Source organism: Lynx rufus, unplaced genomic scaffold (assembly GCF_022079265.1).
Source record: "Lynx rufus isolate CCGP_SWC_20201006 ecotype Redwood Valley unplaced genomic scaffold, mLynRuf1.p SCAF_1, whole genome shotgun sequence".
NCBI classification, from domain to species: domain Eukaryota; kingdom Metazoa; phylum Chordata; class Mammalia; order Carnivora; family Felidae; genus Lynx; species Lynx rufus.
In genome coordinates this window covers 124,279,665-124,305,913 of record NW_025814823.1, presented here as the reverse complement: position 1 = coordinate 124,305,913, position 26,249 = coordinate 124,279,665, and the positions used below count along the sequence as shown (strand labels likewise).

The 26,249-nt window shown below is 40.4% G+C and overlaps 1 protein-coding gene across 1 annotated transcript in view; it reads right to left on the bottom strand.

Moving 5' to 3' along the window:
- Positions 1 to 26,249, bottom strand: part of IL31RA (interleukin 31 receptor A) — a 54,629-nt gene that overhangs the window by 7,627 nt on the left and 20,753 nt on the right. Inside the window, exons 4-9 of the mRNA XM_047065001.1 lie at positions 25,629 to 25,780; positions 20,062 to 20,227; positions 10,782 to 10,861; positions 8,290 to 8,506; positions 1,243 to 1,425; positions 332 to 433 (exon numbers count right to left, since the gene is read on the bottom strand). Coding sequence (XP_046920957.1) covers positions 332 to 433; positions 1,243 to 1,425; positions 8,290 to 8,506; positions 10,782 to 10,861; positions 20,062 to 20,227; positions 25,629 to 25,780 — 900 coding nt within the window. The remainder of the gene's footprint in view (positions 1 to 331; positions 434 to 1,242; positions 1,426 to 8,289; positions 8,507 to 10,781; positions 10,862 to 20,061; positions 20,228 to 25,628; positions 25,781 to 26,249) is intronic.

The following is a 26,249-nucleotide window of genomic DNA, read 5'->3' as shown; positions in this document are numbered from 1 at the left end:
TTATTCTGCCTACAGGGCTATTTGCACAAAGTTTCTTTGTGAATTTGCACAAATTATTTCAACTCTCTGGGCCTTGATTTTCCATTTATTAAATGAGGGGCCTGGACTTGATGATCTCTAACTTCTAGTCCAGCTTTGAAATTCAGTGGATCTACAACTTGACCACATTGTGTCAAGCATATATAGCTTACCAGAAGCTGAATGAAGGTGCAGCACAGCTAAACACTAAGGCAACTGTGAATGAGCTACAGACATCCACAGCCTTGTCTGGGTGTTGGATAGCACCCCACACTCAGTGTTTCCTTGCCCCACAGGGCCTTTTCATACATACTGCCTTCTCTGACATAAGCCTGGATGGAAAATGGCTTGCCCACTCGATCTTGCAACACTGGATACACAGAGATGTTATAGCACCAGAAAGGTTTTAATTCATCTGTAAATAAGAAAGAAAGACAGAAAACAAGCCTTACTTCAGGGCATGGCAAAGGAGAAGAACCACTAAACCAACTTACCACTACAACTTACTAAAGATGCTCTATTTCTGTACAGTTTCCACATCTGGAAAATAAGGAGGTTAGGTTGGATGGTCTCTAATGTCTATGCTAGTTCTAAAATAGAACTTTTAAAATTAATTCTAAGAACCAAGTCTGCACCAGTGTGATAAAATGACAGAGACATCCAGGAAGGGAAAAGAAATCCGTCCCTCCTCCATCATGGATTTTGATACCTGATTTGGTAGCAATGCAGAAAAAAACTGAATCCTTCTGTTAACAGCACATCACCTGGTGAACTCAGATACCATTAATTCTAGCTCCTCTGTCTTCCTGCATCCCTGCATGAGTATAAATCCTTATATGAGTGCTATTAAGTATTAATAAATGGCTGGACTGACAGGATTAGGAGGGTAAAGCCTCACTTATCTGTGATCAGTGTTTGTTGGGATGGGATATAAACTCTAATGTTATCCCCATGATCGAGACATCAGGAAGGGCTCTCTGATGGTGGTGTTAACATGGTGTTTTCCACCTGGAAACAGGCCAGATACCTGGTGTGATACCCATGACTTCCCAACACAGCCTCACTGGGAAATGGCAAGAATGTCACTTCACTAAGCTTGCACTAGCTTTGTCAAAAGCTATTAACCACACCTACAGCTTTGACGTCAAAGTTAAAGATTTTAAAACTGATGGAAATGAAACTGAATCCCACAAAGAGGGAACTTATACGGTTCATAATTGCTACCTTGCTTAATTGTCCAGTTTGTAGCCTGAGACACAGATTCCCAGGAAAAAGTGGAGGGCTCTGAGTCCAAATCTGGAAACCACTCAACCATCCATGTGTCTACCTCTGGAGCAGAGCTTCGCCACTCCACCACCAGCTGGTCCTGAGTGAGGCAGGCCTGCATGGCCTCAATGCACTGAAATGCTAAGAGAGGAGAAAAAGAAGAAAGAAAGCTGCCCAACTCATTCTCCAAATGCACCAACCACACTGGCATCCATTCACTGCCCAAATTGTAAAGAAGATCAAAGTTCAGGATCTCCACTGCAGCCTCCCTTAATGGTGCTGTTTCCACCCTTTTTATTGTATCTCTTTTCTTTACCCCCAACTTTGATGTAAGTACCTTCTTAATTTTTCCTTATCTCTGACAAAATTTACCCGTTTCCAAGAAAGGATCTCACTAGAGAGTTGCTGACTCAAAAGACTTACCTTCCACAGGTGCCTCTGCAAATAAAAGGAAAGCAAGCCTGAGACGAAGAATGAATCTCTAAAGACAGAATTTCAGGCACCAGGAATTCTATGGCTGGGAGCTGGGGACCCTAATATCATACCAGGGAGATGGCTTCAAATTTCAACTGTCTAGGCTAGCCCCACACAACCTGCCTATGGATTCCTCTCCATAGGGCAGTAAGAATTGTATCTGTACCAGAAAGATGCAGACACACTCATTCAAAGCCCCTAGGTACAGACCGATATGCCAATGACAACATTTTCTGCAAGCCCAACAAAAAACTCATGTCTGGATAAGGGCAAGGAGGATTCCTTTAATAGAAAAGTTGAACATGTGACTTCAAATACAATAGCTAGGATTTCATTAGAATCAGAGAGCTATCTTATTGAAAATTTTCTAAATAAGCAAAGAGAGGAGAACTACTAGAGGTGCAGTATGGCAGAGAAGGGGTGGGGCTCAGAAGATCACAGGATGTGGCTCTCCCCTCTCCTCCACTTCTTATCACCCACAACACACCTGAAGCTTCAAAACTGGAACAGAAAATATGCTTAAATGAACACCAAAGACAATCTTGGATAAAGGCAGAAAAGGAGGAAGTGTCCCTCAAAAAAATAAATAAATAAAAGAGCCTTCTGAAGCTAGAAGCCTAGGCCAAATGTAGGAATTTGATGTGGCATCTGGGGTATTGAATCCTGCTATTTCTAGGCAACAAGCCCCATGAGGCTGTGTTCATATTTAGGAACCTCTGTTCTTGAAGGCCAAAGTTCATGAATCCTTTTCCCAAACTGGGCCTTTATGAGACACTCCAGCTGCTAGTCCCATAAGCAAGGCCAGGTAATTTGTCACCCTGAAAGGGTCAGGAAGGGCAGATGAGGCATGAAGAAAATGTGAAGCTGGAGTGAGGACAGGGGCCTGAGCATTAAGCCCTCGTGACCCCTAGAGCTCCTGTCACTCCCACCTCCTACCCCCTCACCCCCGCTCATAGCCTGTACGCATCCTCAGTTACCATTGAAGTCAGGCCAAAAGGCATTCCTAGAGCATCTGGAACCCTCCCCAGCCTCTTGTAGCAGATAATGTTCATGCTCTGTGATCTTCTCAATTCCTTCTTACTGTTTTTGTGTATTTTTCTTGGTTGGAAGAAGTTTGTAATATAACTCATACTCCAGAGTCCCCTTGCAAGGTCATGCTGGAACCACCCTCCCCAAGATGTTTATTACAGATTTTACCTGTTATGGCTTGAACTGTGTCCCCCAAAAAAGATATCCTCAGAATGCAACCACAGAATGCAAGTACCGCAGAATGCAACCTTATCAAGAAGTCAGGTTGTTGCAGATGTTAATAGTTAAGATGGTAGGTCCTTAACCCAGTATGACTGGTGTCCTCATAAGAAAAGTGGAATTTGGACACACAGACAAAGAGACAGAGGAAGCTGGCCCTGTGAAGACCAGGCAGAGAGTGAAGTTATGCTGTCACAAGCCAAGGAATGCCTAGAGCTTACCAAAAGCAGGAAGAAGGAAGGAAGGAACTCCCCTAGATGGTTCTGAAAAAGCATAGCCCCATCAACACCTTGGTTTCAGATTTCTAGCCCCCAGAACAATGGGATAATAAATTTCTGTTGTTTGAAGCCACTCAGTCTGGTACATTTCTATAGCAGCCCTGGGAAGAACACACTGCACCTTTGGCCTGGCCTTCCCTTCCCTGACGTTGCTTCCTTCACTGCCTTTTCTGGTCTCCCTGGAGGCAGTTTCTCAGTAATTACTTGCACACAAATCTTAACCTGAAGACAGGAGTGAGTGTTGATTCCTAAGCCCACACCTTTCTTTACCAACACTGGCTATCACAGGAACAGGAGTCAGGTCGAAAGAGCCAAATATGCTGCAGGGAAGAAGGGAACAGCCCAGGCTCTGGGCCACAAGAGTGTGGAAAAGGTTCTGGGTAGTGTCAAAGGGTGCTGAAAGACAAGTTTCCTAATCATCATTCTGCTGTGTGTATACTAATTGCTGAATCCTTCCATTATTCACCAAGAACTTTTGAGCGCTTTCTCCAAATACACCATACCCCCAGGAGCAGGAGAAAATCCATATTCTTCTGGGGAGAGGGGGAAGGGGCTTTGACCCTTTAAGTTCTTGTCGTTTGCATGAAAGCAGTCACTGTGGGCCATCACATATAGTCCTCAGGTGCTATGGTGCCTCGCCTTCGCCAGCTGTCCTAGCCTATCCTCAGCTCTTCCCCAAGAGTTCAACCTCCTTCTGACTCCCCACCACAAAATGGCTATGCTCTTCTGGGCCCTGCCTCAGATCACTCCAGAGCCACCTGCTGGCTAAGGTCTTTTAAAACCCAGAGGATGATCAGACCAGATGGAATCTGAAGGTGTATCTATTCCAAACCCTTATTTTAAACATGGTAAAATGGAGTCCCACAGAGGTAAATAACCAGTTCAGTGTCAAACAGCATCAAATCCAAGGTTCTGAATAAAGCATATTATATAAATTTGGATCGTGGAGACCTGTGTTTGAATTCCACCTGAGAAACCATGGGCAGATTCCTAAGCTCTCCCGAATCTCAGCTTCATCGTCTATGAAATGATTCCACAGCATCTACCTCATGGGTCATTTCAAGGCTAACATTAAACTGACCTATGTCATCTTATCACAATGCCTAACATACACTAACAGTATATGATAATTATACTTAAAGATTGTTATAGTTATTACAATTAAAACTATTCTCTACTTGACTCCATTTTATTAAATAAAATTCTGTAACGCATTACTTTCTTATATGTCTAAAACAGGGGTCTTTATACTTTCTCTGTAAGAAGCCCAATAGTAAATATTTTAGGTTTTATAGTACACATGGTCTTTGTCACAACTATTCCACTGTATCACTGTTTCTTTTTTTTTTATTTTTTTTTAACATTTATTTATTTATTTATTTATTTATTTATTTATTTATTTATTTTTAACGTTTATTTTATTTTTGGGACAGAGAGAGACAGAGCATGAACGGGGGAGGGTCAGTGAGAGAGGGAGACACAGAATCGGAAGCAGGCTCCAGGCTCTGAGCTGTCAGCACAGAGCCCGACGCGGGGCTCGAACTCACGGACCGCGAGATCGTGACCTGGCTGAAGTCGGGCGCTTAACCGACTGTGCCACCCAGGCGCCCCTAACATTTATTTATTTTTGAGACAGAGAGAGACAGAGCATGAACGGAGGAGGGTCAGAGAGAGAGGGAAACACAGAATCCGAAACAGGCTCCAGGCTCTCAGCTGTCAGCACAGAGCCCGATGCGGGGCTTGAACTCACCGACCGCGAGATCATGACCTGAGCTGAAGTCGGACGCTTAACCGACTGAGCCACCCAGGCGCCCTGTATCACTGTTTCACAAAAGGTGATACAAGGAAATGTAAACAAATAGGTGTGGCTGTGCTCCCATAAAACTTTATTTACAAAAACAGGTGCCAGGCCAAGTTTGGTCCACAAGCTGTAGCTTGCCTACATCTGGTCTAGGATCATTATAACTAACGATCACACCAATGTTTCTGACACAAATCAAGTACCTTCAGAATTGGGAAAAATAAACAACAAACCCTATGGGAATTTAGCTAAAATATATTTCATAGTATTTGTGAAGTTGATAATCCATGTCTAAGAAAAATTTAATGAGAAATTGTATTAACAATGACAATAGTAGTAATTAGCATTAAATAAAGCATTTTATTTATTTATTTTAAAATGTTTATTTTGGGACGCCTGGGTGGCTCAGTCGGTTATGCGTCCAACTTTGGCTCGGGTCACGATCTCACGGCTCTTGAGTTCGAGCCCCACGTTGGGCTCTGTGCTGACAGCTCAGAGCCTGGAGCCTGCTTTGGGTTCTGGGTCTCCCTCTCTCTCTGCTCTTGCCCTGCTCACACTCTGTCTCTCAAAAAGTGAATAAACATTAAAAAATATTTAAAAAAATAAAAATAAATAAAATGTTTATTTATTTTTTAGGGAGAGAGAGCAGAGGACAGGCAGAGGAGAGAGAGAGAGAGAAAGAGAGAGAGAGAGAGAGAGAATATCCCAAGAAGGTTCCTCGCTGTCAGCTTGAACCGTGAGATCATGACCTGAGCCAAAACCAAGAGTTGCATGCTTAACTGACTGAGTCACCCAGGTGCACCTAGGCAAAGCATTTTATTTTATTTTAAATATTTATCTTTTTTATGAATATAATTTATTGTCAAATTGGCTTACATACAACACCCAATGCTCATCCCAACAAGTGCCCTCCTCAATGCCCATCACCCATTTTCCCTCTTCTCCACACCCCCATCCACTCTTAGTTTGTTCTCTGTATTTAATAGTCTCTTGTGGTTTGCCTTCCTCCTTCTCTGTTTGTACCTATTTTTTTCCCCTTCCTTTCCCCCATGGTCTTCTGTTCAGTTTCTCAAGATCCACATACGAGTGAAAACATATATCTGTCCTTCTCTGACTGAATTTGCAGCAGCGTAGATGGAACTGGAAGGTATAATGTTTATTTATCTTTGAGACACACAGAGACACACAGACAGAGTGAGGGGGGGGAAGGGCAGAGATAGAGGGAGACACAGAATCCGAAGCAGTCTCCAGGCTCTGAGCTGTCAGCACAGAGCCCAACGTGGGGCTCAAACTCACGAACTGTGAGATCATGACCTGAGCCAAAGTCAGACACTTAACTGACTGAGCCACCCAGGCACCCCTAGGCAAAGCATTTTAAATATACAATCTCATATCATCATCACAACAGCTCTATGAAGTAGGTGTTACAATAAAATAACTCCATTTTACAAGCAGCTAAGGTTTAGAGTTTAGATAACTTGCCCAAGGTTTGCAGTGCCTAGATATTGTAGTGAAAAAGTAAAGATATAACTAAAGGGCTGTTGGACTCCCAAGCCTAGGTTTGTATCCCCTATTCTTTACTGCCTTCCACTCCAGGGCAACACCAAGAAATTGGGATTACTATGCAGCAGTCCCTCTATTAACAAAGAATGTTTATTCAATGACACATGCATTTGTCAGAAACCTCATCACTAGGGGTATTAGATAGGTAGTAGATAGATAGTATCTTGGAAACTAGGATTCCAGGAACTAAGAATGGTGGGGAATGATATTAAATACTAAAATAATGTCAAGTGTAGCTCAAATGTCATGTATACAACTGACCCTTGAACACCATGGGGGATCAGGGGCACCAACCCCCTGAGAAGTTGAAAATCTATGTATAACTTTTGACTCTCTCAAAACTTAACTACTAATAGTCTACTGTTGACTGGAAGCCTTACTGATAACACAGTTGATTAACACATATTCTGTATGTTACATGTATTACATATTGTATTTTTACAGTAAAGCATGCTAGAGAAAAGAAAATGTTATTTAGAGAGTGATAAGGGAAAATACATTTATAGCAGTGTACTGTAAAAAATTTGCACGTAAGTGGACCCATCCAGCTCAAACTCATGTTGTTCAAGGGTCAACTGTATATAGGAGTTCTAACATGAAGCAAGGCAAGAAATGGGTTAAGTTTAAGGAGAAGAGAAAGAAAGGAATATAGGCAAAAAATTCTAGAGCCAGTAGTACAATGCCGGAGCCAGTCTGGGTCTAAGTAAAGAGAAGTGGAAAAGTGGAAAAGTGCATTATCTGACTATGATGTGTTTCAACAAATAGTTACTGAGCACCTTTTGTATGCAAAATACTCTATGCCTGTTCTAGCTGTTGCAGATGAGGGAAGTGGTGTGAGGAAGAGGAAAAGTAGGAAAAGAAAACAAAATTCTCTGCACTCATGGAACTTGTATCCAATTGAGGGAAAGATAGGCAACAAAATAAATGAGAAAATCTATAGACTGAGAAACATATTTATAGAGAAAAATTAAGTAGGGGAGAGGAAACCCCTTGCCTGCAATTCCTTGCATAAGAATCAAAGAAGATATTTTATTCCAAAATGGAATATAAAATATGAGTTTGCCTAGGAGCAAAACTACTTAATCAAAAGTGTAATGAGTGGCTCCTGGATGGCTCAGTCAGTTAACTGTTCAACCCTTGATTTCAGCTCAGGTCATGATCTCACAAGTTCTTAACATTGGGCTCCGTGCTGACAGCATGGAACTTGCTTGGGATTCTCTCTCTCCCTCTCTCTCTCTGCCCCTTCCCCCCTCCACACCCCGCAGTGCACACACACTCTCTCTCTTGCTCTCTGCAAAAAATAAATAAACATAAAAAAAAGAGGAAAAGGAAGAACACAGAAGAATGAGCAAATGAAGGCTGAGACATAGTCAACACTGTGAGGAGAAAATCCCAAATACAGAACTTCTAGGTGTGTGACTTTGTCTCATATGACTTTATGAAGTCTCTGATTTTCAACACAGGCTTTGTTCCAGGCTCATTAATTACCACAAGAGTTTGCTATCCTCACCATAACCTAAAAAGTTCCCACTTCATTTTCATTTTGACTTGAGAGAAACACAACCCTTGAGAGCAGAGGGATTACTTCCTGGCCAACTAGATGGGGCCAGACATCTAAGTAGAAGTTTACACTGTACTTACACTTTTCATCAATAGCTGGAATCCTCAGGGTGGCCACCGGAGATTCCCCAAGAGAATTATAAGAAACCACACAAACCCAATAGGTCTTGCCTCCCAGATACAGTTCAAGCTTCTCGTTAGTGGTGTTCAATGTCTTTGTGAGGTTAGTACTGTTTTCTGGAAAGTACCATATGTTGTAGCCAAGTGCCTTCTCCAGGACTGGGGCTCCACTTGCCTTCTGAACCCAAAGGAAACAAAATTTATTGCCAAAAATAAGAAAAGACAGGACAGGCAGTGAGACTGTGATAAATGGTGAGGATGAGGGGTGAAGGGTAATGTTAATTACTAAGTGCTAAACTACAATTTAGGCAATTACCCTTCTGGGATTAATAACACACCCTGTGCTGTGATATTAACCCTTCAAGGGCCAAAAGAGATGTGCTAAGTGGCCCCTTGGTATCAACCCTTAACATAAGTCTAATTCCATGAGGCTGAACTAGGAGAATGCCAAGCCAATGTAAGGAAGTCACCCCCATATTCTTTGGATGCTTATCTTTCTTTCTATCTCACAGGCACAGGACAGTATAAATTAAAAATCTGAGGCATTCCCTCCAAGAACCCCAATTCTGTTCTGGCCCTGGGTAATCTCTTGTCTGGAAGCTACCAAGGGTTGGAAAGTATTTATATTGCTGCATAAAAAGCAGCATGCCTCCTCCTTTGAGGAGGGAGCTAGTTTCCCTAGACCAGGCAGGCACATCAGGTATCCTAACGAAGAGGCCTGAAACATTTAGGTCCTAAATCTGTAGTGAGAAGCCTAAGGTGACCCCAGGGGCTCTAAGCCAAACTCTTATTTGCAGCCTTGAACTTGAACCTACTAACCATATGTTTTGCCTAGGAATCAGCACACTGAGTATTCCCCAGGAATTATAGGGCTTTTCAGTTGTTCACTTTATGTTACTGATAACACACCTAGATAGAGTAGAATGACTGAATGTAAGGTCAGACAGGACTTCAGAAGTCACTTTGTCCCACTGACATTTCAGTTCAGGAACTGACATAGAGGCTTCCATGACATAAAAGGTCAGAAACTCCCTGATGACTCAGAGTCTTTTACCTCTTGGGATAATTCATTCTCTTTTTTAAGTAACAGCTTTACTGAGATATAATTCACATAACACAAAATTCACTATTTTAAGGTATGCAATTAAGGATTTTTGGGTTTTTTTTTTTTAGTATATTTGCAGAGTTGTGCAATCTTCACCATCATTCAGTTTTAACCAATCTTTGCTAACCAACTTTAATTCTTAGAAAACTCTCCTGCTGAGGCAAAAGAAAGACCAGTCTCCAGGTGAGGAGGAGAAGGAGAAAGGCATTCAAGTCCATTTCATCTATTTCACATGTTGGCCTACTTGTCCCAACACATGTGGCTGCCCACATGTGGAAATGGGCCACTGTTTGCTTTCCCTCCCCCAAAATCATGTTGACAGAGTGATTTGTTTCCACACTTAATCACTGAGAAAGATTCCACGACATCTAGGATTGTTCTTAAAGATTTCCCAGTGACACTGGTTGTGCCCTCCCTGGCCTGTTGCCTCTACAACCCGAGGGTGCCCATGGCCCTGGGTTGTGAAGGGAGCAAGGAAAGGTAAAGGATGCTCCAGTCTTGACATAACTGGGAGCAGAATATCATTTGGTAAAGCAGGTGGTTTCTCCATTTTCAGAAGTATTTTAAACTTGCCTGGACTTGAGCAAGCATGAAATAATATGATGACTTATGCCCTGAGAACTCTGGACACTAATAAAGAGTTCTGATATTTCACTGCTCTATTCTCTTTTTTCTCCCTACTACTCCCCAGTCTTTTCTCTCCTGGTTCCTGGCTGCATTTTTCTTTTCTATTTGCCCTTTTCCTTTCCTGTTTATTCCCTTTTCCCCTCCTTTTCTGTCCTTTTTCCTACCTGCTCTCTTCTTTATTTCTCCTCTTCTCTGCATGCTGCCTCCACCTTCTCCTTTTGTCCTCAATCCCAGGTCTCCATCCTAGGAAAGACCATTTGGCCCCTGCTCTGTCCTTGCACCCCAGTGTACCCTACTTGCCCTATGTGCAATATATGTTTTCAATCACCTCAGGACACATTAGTGAGCTGATCCCAAATCAGTGTTCTTCTCCAATGTGGGGGTGGGTGCTATGCAATTTTACACTGCCTTCTAATGCAGCTAGCCAGGGGTAGGTGGGGTCCCCAGAAGGTCAAGGTGCCCTCTGCATTTGCACTTTGTACCTGTCTTATATGTTAATGTTTCAGTCCAAGGAAGAGAGGATGCAGGGTCTGCAATTCACATTTAGGCCATCTGTAAGATAACCTAGAAGGCTTTGTAAGCTGGGAAACCATTGTGAGATGTGAGGCATTATAAAGCCTCTAGGAAAGGAAATTCAGGAGGTAAAAGTTGAAGAATTACTCTTCTTGGAGGTATAAGAGACCAAGGGTTTGAGACAGAAAAAACAACATAAGGAAATCACCTTCCACATCAACTGCACTAGCCTTCTTCCATCTACTGTGGCGGGTCTCAGGACTCTCCACAGATCCAAGCCATGTGGAGCTGTAAGGAAACAAGAGTGAGGTGCTCAACACAAGATGGAAGGAAGCTGCAACTGAAAATGGTGAGATTAGCTGGGCTGTCTGTTAAAAATGCAGTTAGGAAGCATTTGCTGGAGGGAGCCAGTAGGGGGAAGGTGGTCGGTGGAGCAGCATTGCAACAACCAATGCTGTCTTCATTTTGTGGCCAAAGGATTGGCATCAACTAAAAGTAAAAATTTAAACTGCTCTTGGATCTGATGACTTAATGTAAGGCAAAAGAAAAGTACAATAGACCCTATTATAATATTATTTGTCATTGAAATCCGGATTGAAATGTAACATCTCATGTCCTATCATATATAACGTGTACATACCTTACAGCTGGGAATGACACAGATAACTGACAAGGAGATAGATACATAGGGGCACCTGGATGACTCAGTAGGTTGTGACTCTCAGTTTTGGCTCAGGTCACGATCTCATGGTTTCTTGAGAGTCCCGCATCAGGCTCTGCACTGGCAATGTGGAGTCGGCTTGGGATTCTCTCTCTCCCTCTCGCCCTCTCTCTCTTCCCTTCCCCCACTGTCTCTGTCTCTCCAAAAATCAATACACTTTAAAAACAATTTTTTAAAGGAGATACATAGAGATATATTATTATATTATATACACTATTATATATACTATATGGGAGTGGGGATGAGAGAGACAGAGCACAAAAGATCTTCTCCCAAAAAGGATGAAACTATATACTTAAAATGTTATAAAATCTAAGAAAGAATTAAAGAATAAAGGGACAGAGAAATCATCTTCACTAGTTCACTTGAGCTTTAAACTGAATGATCTTCATGGCAGAAGAAGGAAAAAAAGATCATATTGAATTGTATATTTCTCATAGCCTATTAAAAAGCAAACATATGAAGGGGTAACTATTTCTGATTATGGGTACTGAATTAATAAATGGAATTTATCATATGGATCCTCTTAAAAAGATATAGGGTAACCTAAAGGCCAACGTCTGCAATCGGAGTTGAGCAAAAGTACAGAAATATGGCATGTGTACCTTATATTTATCTTCTATAAAATGCAAGGGCATAATGTTAAGCCTGATTTATACATTTCTGTGGTGAATAACATAATCCAAGACAACACAGTTTAAGTGTATTAACTTTGGATGATCTAACCATACAGGGATAATTTCAAAATGCTGAATGTCTGATTTAAGAATGATCTACACACTTTAGCCATGAGAAGAGAGCAGAGAATTGTAAAGAACTGTACCAAAGCCTCTAATCTGGAGAAGGAATGTCTCTACTTGAACATGCAGTTGATGAACTCTGAATTTTTTCTTGAGGAATAACATAGCTGAAGATACTGTAAGCAGGTCTGCAGAGAATGGGGTCAACCACTCAGGCTAAGATCTAAACTATTTTAGCGCTGACAGACTGTTTTCAGGTATCTGAAATCACACTTCAAGTGATTGGGTGTCTTAAAGTGAAATTACTGAACTCCAACTGAAGACAACTCCGTAATGTAGAAAAATGATCCAAAGGGCAATTAAATCTTGTCACCAATGGAGAATCATATTTCTACAACTACTCCTGTCTACAAGCCAATGAGATGTCAGCAAAGGCAGAGTTCAAGTTCAGAGTCAGTTAACCAAATGAGCCAACCAACAGCCCCATAAACTTATTATTAAATAACCAATCATTCCAGACACTTGGTTAGAAATATGAGTGAAATTCTCCTTAGATTTATCCCATTTAGTTTAGATTTAGTTGTAGTACGAAGTGATAGTAAATGAATTTAATTAGGCATTTTCTCCTTTCACTGAGGCCACTATTTCCTGCAGATAAAGTTCAAAGAGGAACAGTCTTACTAATATAGATTTCCAACAGATGCAGCTTTTAGTAAAACCACTACCTAAGTAGCATGTATATCTTCTGCAATTAACAGCCAAGTTTCCATTCACCATGAGCTAGTAATGGACTTGCAGTATAATCAAAGTTAGAAAAGTGATAATTCTGGGGGTACCTAGGTGGCTCAGTTGATTAAGTGTCCAACTCTTGGTTTCAGCTCAGGTCATGATCTCAAGGCTCGTGAGTTTGAGCTCCACAATATGGCCCATGCTGAGAGCACAGGGCCTGCTTGGGATTCTGTCTGTCTCCCTCTCTCTCTGCCCTTCCCCTGCTTGTGGTTCCTCTCTCTCAAAATAAATAAATAAATTTTTAAAAAAGTAGTAATTCTGTATTCACAAAAGAGCAAAATTAAATTTTTCCAAATCCATAAAAACATCTACATATTCAAAGACATCAATTCTTTGGACCCATTAGCAACAATTTGATGCTATGTTGTTTCCATTACAATCTGATAATACCTACAACCACCACCAGTTAGACACTTCGCATTCTTACTGGTGCCTTGCTGAAGACCAACAATAAGAATGTTTAACTTTTGGGGCACCTGGGTGATTCAGTCAGTTAAACTCCTGACTCTTGATTTTGGCTCAGATGATGATCTCAAAAGATCTAGCCCAAGTTGGGCTTTGTGTTGACAGTGTAGAATCCCCTATTTGGGATTCTCTCTCTCCCTCTCCCTGCTCTTCCCCCTCTCCAATCAAAATAAATAAACTTTTAAAGAAACAGAAGGGTTAACTTTTAGCAAGTGTCACTATACTAAGCATTTTACCTGAATTATCTCATTTAATCTCTAAAGCCCTATAATTAGGTACAGCAGTATTATTATCTCCATTTCTTTTTTTTTTTTAATTTTTTTTTCAACGTTTTTATTTTATTTTTGGGACAGAGAGAGACAGAGCATGAACAGGGGAGGGGCAGAGAGAGAGAGGGAGACACAGAATCGGAAACAGGCTCCAGGCTCCGAGCCATCAGCCCAGAGCCTGACGCGGGGCTCGAACTCACGGACCGCGAGATCGTGACCTGGCTGAAGTCGGACGCTTAACCGACTGCGCCACCCAGGCGCCCCTCCATTTCTGAAATACAGAGAAGCGAAGCTTCTAACTGGGCAGTGTTACAAACTTTTAGGAAATAAAGCCAGGATCAAAATATAACTACATCTGTGGCATGTAGTAGAAATTAGGATTTGCTGGGGGCTGGGTTGTGCATTTCATCAATTTTCTCTGGGATCCTTTAAAAATGAAGAAAAACAAAAGTAAAAGTTCTATAGTGATGACTGTGATTTATAAGTGTTGGTTTGATTCAATTAGCCAAAGGCAGAGAACACCAGCATCTAGTGTTCTGCTAATTAATAATAGCCAAACTAGCCGAAATAATACATCAGCTGAAATGGTAAATCTTGTTTCTGGCAGCAAAACAAGTGGATAAAATGGACATTAGAGAGTTGGCTTGGCTGTCATGAGTTAAATTAAGACACGAGCCATAATGGTACCAGGAGGTCACTGGAGAGAAGACTACCAGCTACAAAGAGGAGAGGGGCAGTGCAAAACATGATTACACCTGAAGTAGAACTTAATCCCCCAGACCACCTGCCAAAAGGTGTAGCAAAGGCAGAGGATGCTTTGCTCAAAGATAGTTCATGCATTGCATTTGAATTTTTTAAAAGGGAGGGCCCATTTAAGACAACAACTGAGTAGTCCCAGTGATTATAAGCAATGGGCCATTTTTTGCTGTGCAATTTACATGCTGTTTGATATTTGTAAACTGTTCTATTTGTATTCATTTGACACTCTGAGGTGATGTTGTAGAGTGTAAATGTGTTGCCAAATATTGTATGTAATTTTAACCAAAAGTTACACTAGATCCACAACCTGACTTGTTTCAGTCATGTCTGCATTCTTATTTATGTAGGATTTATTGAGCCCTTACCATTTGTAAGGCGCTATTCTAAGTACTTAAAGACATATGACTTGGGATTTTCTATGACTTTTTCTTTACTGCTAGAGCCTGGCAGAGAAGACTAGATGCCTGAATAGCATAGAAGAATGGAATCTTAGGGTGACAAGAGCTTTCAGAAGTCATCTAGTACAATTTACTATGTACTGCATGAACCCCTGTATTGTAACCACATCCACCAAGGGGTAGTTCAGACTAAGCATGAACATCTCCAGGCGGGGCTACAAAATTCAGAACATGGGATTATTTCCAGACATCTGACCATATCTGTGAATGTGCTAAACATCTATTAATACCAACTTGGTCTCGTAGGAAACTCAACCAAGATCCACAGGAATAAGCTGTTGTCATATGAACCAGGGAACATAGAAATTGACTGCAGATGTTACCTGATACCAGTGTGGTACTTGGCTGTAAAGGAGAATAAGAAGGGCCTGAAATCATGGCCGGGTGTGTGGTTTTGGGCAATGTATGGGCTAGAACCCCATGTGTCTTACAAACAAATGAGAGTAAAGCCTCAGAAAGTTTTAGAAGGATCAGAATTTTGCATTTAATCTCCTTATTTCAAAAGATGTGTGAGGGGCGCCTGGGTGGCGCAGTCGGTTAAGCGTCCGACTTCAGCCAGGTCACGATCTCGCGGTCCGTGAGTTCGAGCCCCGCGTCGGGCTCTGGGCTGATGGCTCAGAGCCTGGAGCCTGTTTCCGATTCTGTGTCTCCCTCTCTCTCTGCCCCTCCCCCGTTCATGCTCTGTCTCTCTCTGTCGCAAAAATAAATAAACGTTGAAAAAAAAAAATTAAAAAAAAAAAAAAAAGATGTGTGACTATCACCAAATATTCATCTAGTCATTCATTCATTCATCCATTCATTCATCATTCATTGTGTTAGACTGAAAAATGGGCCCCAAAGACTTAAGTCCTAAACCCTGCAGTTTGTAAATGTTACCTTATATGGCCAAAGGGCCTTTCAGATGTGATTAAGTTGGCATCTTGAGTTGGGAAGATTATTCTGAATTATCCGAGTTGGCCCTAAATGTTTTCATGAAGGTCATTAGAAGAAAGAGGCAGAAACTTAATACAAAAAGGGAGAAAAAAGTAATGTGATAATGGAAGCAGACATTAGATTGATTTTCAATATATGGGGGAAGGGGTCATCAGCCAAGGAATACAGGTAACCATGAGAAGTTGGAAATGGTAAGAAAACATAATACCCTCAGAGTCTCCAAAAGGAAACAACCCTGTCCACACCTTGACTCCTGGACCTCTGACTTCCAGAACTATAATAGAAAAAACTGTGTTAAACCAGACAGACACCCAGTAAAAAAAGAGAACTACAGGCCAATATCCCTGATTAATATGGATGCAAAAATTCTCAGTAAATACTAGCAAATCGAATTCAACAGCATATAAAAAGAATTATTCACCATGATCAAGTGGGATTCATTCCTGCACTGCAGGACTGGTTCAACATTTGCAAATCAATCATTGTGACACATCACATTAATAAAAGAAAAGATAAAAACCATATGCTCCTGTCAATCGATGCAGAAAAAGCATTTGACAAAATTCAGCATCCTTTCTTAATAAAAGCCCTCGAGAAAGTCGGGGTAGAAGGAACATACTTAAACATCATAAAATCCATTTATGAAAAGCCCACAGCTAATATCATCCTCAATGGGGAAAAACTGAGAGCTTTCGCTCTGAGATCAGGAACACAAAAGGGATGTCCACTCTCACCGCTGTTGTTTAACATAGTGTTGGAAGTGCTAGCATCAGCAATCAGACAACAAAAAGAAATCAAAGGCATCAAAATTGGCAAAGATGGAGTCAAGCTTTCACTTTTTGCAGATGACATTATACATGGAAAATCCGACAGACTACACCAAAAGTCTGCTAGAACTGATACATGAATTCAGCAAAGTTGCAGGATACAAAATCAATGTACAGAAATCAGTTGCATTCTTATACACTAATAATGAAGCAATAGAAAGACAAATAAAGAAACTGATCCCATTCACAATTGCACCAAGAAACATAAAATACCTAGGAATAAATCTTACCAAAGATGTACAAGATCTGTATGCTGAAAACTGTAGAAAGCTTATGAAGGAAATTGAAGAAGATATAAAGAAATGGGAAAACATTCCGTGCTCATGGGTTGGAAGAATAAATATTGTTAAAATGTCAATACTACCCAAAGCTATCTACACATTCAATGCAATCCCAATCAAAATTGCACCAGCATTCTTCCCAAAGCTAGAACAAGCAATCCTAAAACTCATATGGAACCACAAAAGGCCCCAAATAGCTAAAGTAATTTTGAAGAAGAAGACCAAAGCAGGAGGCATCACAATCCCAGACTTTAGCCTCTATTACAAAGCTGTAATCATCAAGACAGCTTGGTATTGGCACAAAAACAGACACATAGACCAAGGGAATACAGTAGAGACCCCAGAATTGGACCCACAAAAGTATGGCCAACTTATCTTTGACAAAGCAGGAAAGAATATGCAATGGAAAAAAAGACAGTCTCTTTAACAAATGGTGCTGGGAGAACTGGGCAGCAACATGCAGAAGAATGAAAGTAGACCACTTTCTTACACCACTCACAGAAATAAATTCAAAATGGATAAAGGACTTGAATGTGAGACAGGAAACCATCAAAACCCTAGAGGAGAAAGCAGGAAAAAACCTCTCTGACCTCAGCCCTAGCAATCTGTTACTTGACACATCCCCAAAAGCAAGGGAATTAAAAGCAAAAATGAACTACTGGGACCTCATGAAGATAAAGAGCTTCTGCACAGCAAAGGAAACAATCAACAAAACTAAAAGGCAACCAACGGAATGGGAAAAGATATTTGCAAATGACATATCGGACAAAGGGCTAGTATCCAAAATCTATAAAGAGCTCACCAAACTCCACACCCGAAAAACAAATAATCCAGTGAAGAAATGGGCAGAAAACATGAATAGACACTTCTCTCAAGAAGACATCCAGATGGCCAACAGGCACATGAAAAGATGCTCAACGTCACTCCTTATCAGGGAAATAACAAATCAAAACCACACTCAGATATCACCTCACGCCAATCAGAGTGGCCAAAATGAACAAATCAGGAGACTATAGATGCTGGAGAGGATGTGGAGAAATGGGAACCCTCTTGCACTGTTGGTGGGAATGCAAATTGGTGCAGCCACTCTGGAAAACAGTGTGGAGGTTCCTCAAAAAATTAAAAATAGACCTACCCTATGACCCAGCAGTAGCACTGCTAGGAATTTATCCAAGGGATACAGGAGTACTGATGCATAGGGGCACTTGTACCCCAGTGTTTATAGCAGCACTCTCAACAATAGCCAAATTGTGGGAAAAGCCTAAATGTCCATCAACTGATGAATGGATAAAGAAATTGTGGTTTATATACACAATGGAGTACTACAGGGCAATGAGAAAGAATGAAATATGGCCCTTTGTAGCAATGTGGATGCAACTGGAGAGTGTTATGCTAAGTGAAATAAGCCATACAGAGAAAGACAGATACCATATGATTTCACTCTTATGTGGATCCTGAGAAACTTAACAGAAACCCATGGGGAGGGGAAGGAAAAAAAAGAAAAAAGAGGTTAGAGTGAGAGAGAGAAGCCAAAGCATAAGAGACTCTTAAAAACTGAGAACAGGGGCGCCTGGGTGGCGCAGTCGGTTAAGCGTCCGACTTCAGTCAGGTCACGATCTCACGGTCCGTGAGTTCGAGCCCCGCGTCAGGCTCTGGGCTGATGGCTCGGAGCCTGGAGCCTGTTTCCGATTCTGTGTCTCCCTCTCTCTCTGCCCCTCCCCCGTTCATGCTCTGTCTCTCTCTGTCCCAAAAATAAATAAACGTTGAAAAAAAAATTAAAAAAAAAAAAAAACTGAGAACAAACTGAGGGTTGATGGGGGGTGGAGGGAGGGATGGGCATTGAAGAGGGCATCTTTGGGATGAGCACTGGGTGTTGTATGGAAACTAATTTGACCATAAATTTCATATAATAAAAAAAATAAAAAGAAAAAAGAAAATTAAAAAAAAAAAACTGTGTTGTAAGTCACTAAATTTGTGATAATTTGTCACAGTGGCCAAAGGAAACTGATACATTCATCAGACATTTATTGACTATCTACTACAGAACAGGCACTGGGCAAGATTCTTGATTTATAAAGAATGGTAACACATGCTGAGTAACCTTAAGTGATTTACTAATATTTCTGAAACTTGGCTCCTTCACTTCCAAATGGGGGTGATTCCACATATCTTATAGGGCTCTTGGAAGAGTTAATAAAAATAGCAGATAACTTGGCATTTATTGAATGTTTACTATGAGCTAAATAGATTATTTCATTTTTAAAGTAACACTAAAATGTAGGTACTGCTTTTAACTCAAATTTATAAATGATATTCCATTATGGAAAAGGGGAATAAATATTGAGGAAACTGTTCCCCTTTGCAGTCAGTCCCCTGCCTCTATTCCTACCCATTGACAACCATTCATCTGCTATTTGTCACTATTTTTGCCTTTTCTAGAATTTCCAATAAACTGAAAATCATATTTAGTCTTTTGTGTCCAGTTTCTTTTACTTAACATAATGCTTCTGAGATATTCATGTTGTTGCATGTATCATTAGTTTGTTCCTTTTTTATTGTTTAATTGTATTGCCTTGTATGGTTATACCATAGTTTGTTTATTCTTTGACTAGTTGATGGACCTTTCCGTTATTTTTTTTATTATTTTAAATAAAGCTGCTATGAACATGTGTATACAAAAAAAATATTGAGAAAACTGAGGCTTAGACATTAGTTGTCTAGCCCCAAATCACTCCACAGCCAGGCTGGAATCTAAGCCAAGCCTATAGATTTAAAGTACTGTTCTGAATGACCATCCTGACTCATGGTAAGCACTCATTCACTGTATAGTCCCTTTCTCTTTCTCTCTCACTGTCATTAAGAATCTGACCTTTTTTTCCCTCAGTAATTAAACCTTTTTTAATTTTTTAGTGGTGGCTGCAGGGTTTACAATATATATCTTTAATGTATCATAAGATACCTTTAAATAGTATTATGCTGTTTCATGTATAGTATAAGAACTTAATAAGAGTAGTAAAGATGTGATCTTTTGCCTTTGGGGCAAAAAGATGCTAACTCAGACCATCTGAGGAGGGCTGGTTTATCCTGTGGGCTCAGGTAAGTGCCTTATAGAGAGGGAACATACAGATTCTCCATGCTCTAGGACTGTGAGATTCCATGATTTCCAAGTACAACACTGGACAAAACCCACTAAGGCTAGGCCCAGGCCACCTTATACCAGAGCAGGCAGAAAAGGGACCAGCTTGCCTTCTTCCTCAGTTGTTCCCATTTTTTCTTGGCTCCAACCACTCCAGAACATGGACTCCTTAGTGGCACATCGCAGAGCTATAACATACTCTGTAAAGGCCTGCAGTCCTGTGAGGTTGTAGGTTTCATCTCTATCAATATCTTCTTTGGTGAAGTTGACTTCCATCTAAAAGACAAAGATGACTCTGAGCTGGATGGGAGATCCCCTGTTATCTTTCCATTTTTCTTCTTCACGCCCCAACTCTCTCTTACATTTTTGGAACTTGAAGCACTATATCTCAGGTTTCAAAAAATATCATTTTCATAGATAAACCTCACACATGCCTGGGGATCACTTGCACCTAAACAGATGTGAGTCACCCCATGAACCATCACCCTCCCCATTTCCTGTCTCTAAGCTTGTAAGGCAGAGATTCATGTCCACACACCCACCCCCCACCCCATCCTGGCTGATGTGAGTGTGCAGAGTCTTGTTCTGGAAAATACAAGGTGGAGTCATGGGACTGAGGGCAACCTGGGCCTCAGTGTAAATACTGCAGGTGACTCCAATACCTAGATATAAGGCCTCATAGAACAGTAACTAACAGAGACCTCAGTGGCATTAAGTTCAATCTCATGTCATGGACAAGAGCCCAAAAGTTAAGTGACTGTGGACTACTTCAGTGTTTGTTATAGGCATAACTGGGATCAGAATACAGCATTCCTAACTCCTACATACTTCCCCTTTACCCAAATCTTCCATTGCAAACTATTGGTCTTTAGGTAACCAGTAGGGCTGCTAAGGATCTCAGCAGCCTGGATGCATAAATTCATGTTGACATTCTGTGGGGAAGTGGAGGGGGAGAGGTAAATAAATCACTTCTCCTTTCTAGACTTCAGTTTCCTCATTAGTAAAACGAGCACACTGCTTTATATAATCTCTCAAGTCCCTTTTGGACCCAACTCTCCAAGAGACACTAAAAATTCAGCTATTTATTTTTGAGCATGGTCACTGTTGCTGCAAGATGAACTTTTAGCTGTTGGTTTATATGAACTTACATTGAGTTGATTAATAAACTGCACTAACAGGCATGTCTATTTTGTGAATATGCACACTAGTCCCATAAAACCCTGTGAGAGAAGAAAGTATATATAACAGCTGTGAAAATAACTACATAACTATAGGTCTTGGGCCGAAAGGAAATTGAACAAAATGAGAATGTATGTATGTAGCAAAAACCTGAGCATCTCAGCCGCAGATGGAAACTTCTAAACTCTGAATCTAGGAAGATGGTGTTGGGAAAAGGATGTAGGAACCAGAGGCAAGGGAAGTTTCACTGTTGAATCCAAAGTTCCCTGAGCGCCCACCTCTAACAGCCCCTGGAGATGTTGTAATGGCAGAATAGGGTCACTGGGACAATCCCACATCTCAGAGAAAGTAGCCTTCCCCAACTTAGCTTAGTTATGGGGCTCATTTGGGGCGATATTAAGACCTTTATAAGACAGACAACCTCATGGTATCTTCCATACACAAATCAAAATAAAACTATATTAATCCACAAAGAAGTCTAATAAAGTTTTGTTGTCCTTTAAGCTCTTTTAAATATGAAATATTCTTTTATAACAATCTTTCAAAATTTTCTTCCTGCTTTGCGAGTACCCTCAAGCACATGCTTGGTCTACAAGCTGGGGCTCTTCACATTCATGTTCAGTAAGCTTTGCCTAATGTAACTAGCCAAGCATGTTCTTTACAGCCCTTTCCCATAGGTGGGAAAAAAGCTGCTCAGCCTTTCAAACTACGTATCTGCCTGAAAGGCTTCTTTCAGTTTGGCTTTTTGTCCAGGCAAGTACCTGTGGCCCTCATACAGTCCAGGACCAACTGATCCTCCATATATAGACTCAACTAAGATTTCCCCAGCTCAACACAAAGGACTCCTAACAAAACACTAATTAACTTCATCAGGTTATTTCTAACAACCTATACTTTGTGCCAAATCCTAGTTCGCCCAAAGTGTTTATGTTTTAAGAGATGAGTCAGAAGTGTTGGTGCAAAGCCTAAATCAAACTTTTAAAACCTTCTTGAGATTCTTTGGCAGAGTTCTCACATAGCTCTATTTTTAAAGGCAGAAACTCCTTAGACTAGGCAACAGGAAGATGGTCTGGAGGTTGCTAAAATATGGTCAAATGAATGGCAACTTGGAGTCAGAAAACTTGGGATCAGGTTTGCAACTTACAAACCCTGGGATCTTAGACAGGTGATTTAAGCTCTGTACATCATGATTTCCTAATCTGTAAAAAAAATAATAGTGATGCCTCATTTATAGATATATGCAAAGATTAAATCGTCTGGAGTGTAAGAAAGCACTTTGCAACACACACAGCATTATACAAACGTAAGTCCTGCTATATGGACATATTGGGATTTTTTTACAGTCTAATGCAGGGATATAGGACTTTAAATGACTGTGTTGAGTGTTAAGTGTGGTGATGGAGAAGGAGCACCTAGTTCAGGTGCTCAGAAGGAAATATGTCAGAACTGAGTTCTGAGACATGAACAGGTTTAACGAAGTTTGGCGAGGGAGTAGAGGTACAAAAGCAAAGATACAGAATAGTGAAACAACATGACACAAGGGAAAGTAGCAATCCAGAACTAGTTAGTAGAGAACAAGGGCAGGATGAAAAATGAGGTTGGAGGGGTTGATAGGGTTCAAGTGTTGGAGGATTAAGGATTTGGACCTTTTTCCATAGAAAAATTGGGTTGGTATAATTGAGTTTAAAAATTATTGTGTTTGAATGCTCAAAGGAGGGAGATACTGACTGCACATTCCACTTTCCTTCTCACTTCCTTCAGCAGAGCAGGAGAAATGACCTCTTAGCTCAAGGACTGGAAGGAATAAAGCAAAGATGAGGGCAGATGCAGGTGAGTTTCTCAAAGAGGTGGGTACAGGATGCTGAAATCTGGGGTAATTTACACGTGCTTCCCTCACTTAGTGTTCTACATGGCTTGCTCATTTTCCAGGGGAACAGAGATCCTGGTTTATTTTTCTTATTGAATCCTATCTCAGTGGCCAGAGGACTCTGGGCTCAGACAAACAGGGTAAATCAAGGATCGCTAGACAGTACCAATTCCTAGCAATTCCTCAGGTTTACTTAGACCATAACTGGTGATGTGAAGGAAGATGGACTTATGTTGTACCAGGAACTTCCTTGCTTAGGTATTCTGTTCTGGGTTCCAGAAACTACAAATTAATTAGCCTTGTGGTACATGTAGGCAGGTACTAGGAGAATGGTTCCAGAGCTGGCTTAGAAAAGAAGCTGAGAGGAAGAGTGGACATCATTATTTCTCTTATCTTAAACATGTAATAAGTGAAACTTTACCAATTTTCTTTTCTGAAAGAGCTCTAGACTAGGAGAGAATGCAATAAAGTATCTATGAATTTCAGCAAAGTCTAGTAATAGTGTCATGGTCAAGACAGTAAGAGTAGGCTGAATGATTATGACAGTAATTATGCATATTCACAGAAACATAAGTAAATGACCACACTCAGAGAAAAAAAGGTTGATATCTCTGAATAGTCTCTAATGGTTTACCACAGGGCTCTGACATAGTTACTATTTTTATTAATGATTTGATAAAGGTATACAAGTTAAGAGTTATAAAATCTGAGGATATTGAAAAGTCAGAAAGTTAAAAGTTAACTGTAAGTTTTGGTGGTAAAATAAAGATTCTAAATGGGCTGAAATGCTGATAATGCCTCCACTTATCTTAAAAACCAATAAACTTTAAGACAGTGGACATGTGTTTTACTAGAAAATCTTGTGTGTGGGGAAAAAATATTAAATGTTTAACTGATTTAATTGGCTAGGATCTGATTAAGAGTCAACAATATGTAGTGTTTACAGGGGCACCTGGGTGGCTCAGTCGGTTAAGCTTCCGACTTTGGCTCAGGTCATGATCTCACGGTTCATGCATTCAGGTCCCACATCAGGCTCTGTGCTGTCAGGTCAGGGCTTAGAGCCTGCTTTGGATTCTGTGTCTCCCTCTCTCTCTGTCCCTCCCTCACCCTCTCTCTCTTTCTCTCTCTCTCAAAAATAAATAAACATTAAAAATATATATATAGTAGTTACCAAAAAAAGGTTGATATCTCTCTCTCTCTCAAAAATAAATAAACATTAAAAATATATATATAGTAGTTACCAAAAAAAGGTTGATATAATTTCAGGTTGCATTGATGGAAATAGAAGAATATCCTCTGAACTTTGAAGTAAGAAAGGATTGTTGAAAATTGTTAAAAATGTTAAAAATTAAGAAGTTATGCTCCTCCAAAGTCACCATTAAGACAGTGAAATGGCAAACCACATAGTGATAAATGTCTGTAACACACATAGCAGATTTAAAAAACTCATAAATAAAATGTATAAGAAACTCCTACAAGTCAATTTAAAACTCAGACCAGCCATTAGAAAAAATGTGCAAAAGGCTTAAATCAACATTTCACAAAGAACTCCAAATAGCCAAAAAACACATAAAAAGGTATACAACTTCATTAAAAGTCAGGTAAATGCAAATTAATTAATGCAATTAATGCAATAAATTAATGCAATTAAAAGTCAGGTAAATGCAAATTAATTAGTACACAATGGAATACTATAAAACAATTAAAATGTATAAATTCCAGCATTACATAACATAGATGAATCTTAAGAGTACAATACTGAAGGAAGTCAAATATTTTTTAAAAAATACAAAATGTAAGGATTTCTATTACATAATGTGTCAAACTGTGTTGTTCAGAGATGCAGGTTTATTTTTTTTTTTTCAACGTTTATTTATTTTTGGGACAGAGAGAGACAGAGCATGAACGGGGGAGGGGCAGAGAGAGAGGGAGACACAGAATCGGAAACATGCTCCAGGCTCTGAGCCATCAGCCCAGAGCCTGACGCGGGGCTTGAACTCACGGACCGAGAGATCGTGACCTGGCTGAAGTCGGACGATTAACCGACTGCGCCACCCAGGCGCCCCAGAGATGCAGGTTTAAACGGTAAACCCATAATAAAAACCAAAGAAGCATTTACTGTGAAAATCAAGATAACAGCTCTAAGGCAGCGTGGGGGTTGTCATCGGAAAGGATAAGCAGGCGACCTTGGCATGCTTTTTTTGACCTCACTGGTTTTAACATGAGTGCTAACTTAATTTATTAAATACAACAGCTATGATTTGTTCATTTTTCTAAATACAAGTTATATATCACAATTTCATAAAGAGTTGGAAAAATAAAAAAGGAAATGGACAAGCCACAGAATCTCAGCCATTGACATAGCTATACACAAACCAGAGTGGAATGCAAAAGTAAACTTCTCACTCTTTAATATGTCCCTGTGCTTTGAACGCAAGATGCCTGTAGTGAAATACTTATCCAATCCAAAAGGCCCTAATGAGAAACTAGGAAGAAAAGTACTCATTATTATCTGTCTTCTATTTTTAAGGTAGAAAATTGAAAAAAAAATGATTCCCAGTTAAAAAAAAAAGTTATCAATAATTCTTTTCTTTGGGTCCTCTAATAGAAACATTGTAATAGGATACTTACCCAGTAGGCACTATTTACTGTTTTGAATCGAAGTGTGTATTTTAAAGTAGACGAAACAGGAGCCAACACAGGCCGTATCCATTTTATTTGAACCATTCGTTTGACGCCCAAAACTGGTTTCACACTGAAAATCTCAGGTGGTTCAATTTTCGCTGAAAATAAAAATCCTAAATTTCTCATATTTGCAAAAAGATCAGAAGATGTTAATAGCATCCACCTAAAACTGGAAAAAGGCAAAGTAGAGGGGTACCTGGGTGATTCAGTCGGTTAAGCGTCCGACTTTGGCTCAGGTCATTATCTTGTGGTTCGCAGGTTTGAGAACCTGCATCAGACTGTGCTGACAGCTCAGAGCCTGGAGACTGCTTCAGATTCTGTGTCCCGCCCACCACCCCCCCCCCCCCTGCTCTTCCCTAACTCGCACTCTTTCTCTCTCTCAAAAATAAATAATAAAAAATAAAAATAAATTAAAAAATTAAGAAAAGTAGAAATGAAATGGTAGGGCTTATTTTGTAATCTGCTATATGCAGATGGCATTAGGAAGGCAGTGCAAAAGGAATGCTGCCATCCCCACTTCTCCCACCGTCTCACCCCCACCAAAAAAAGGGATGGCCTCTGAGGAGA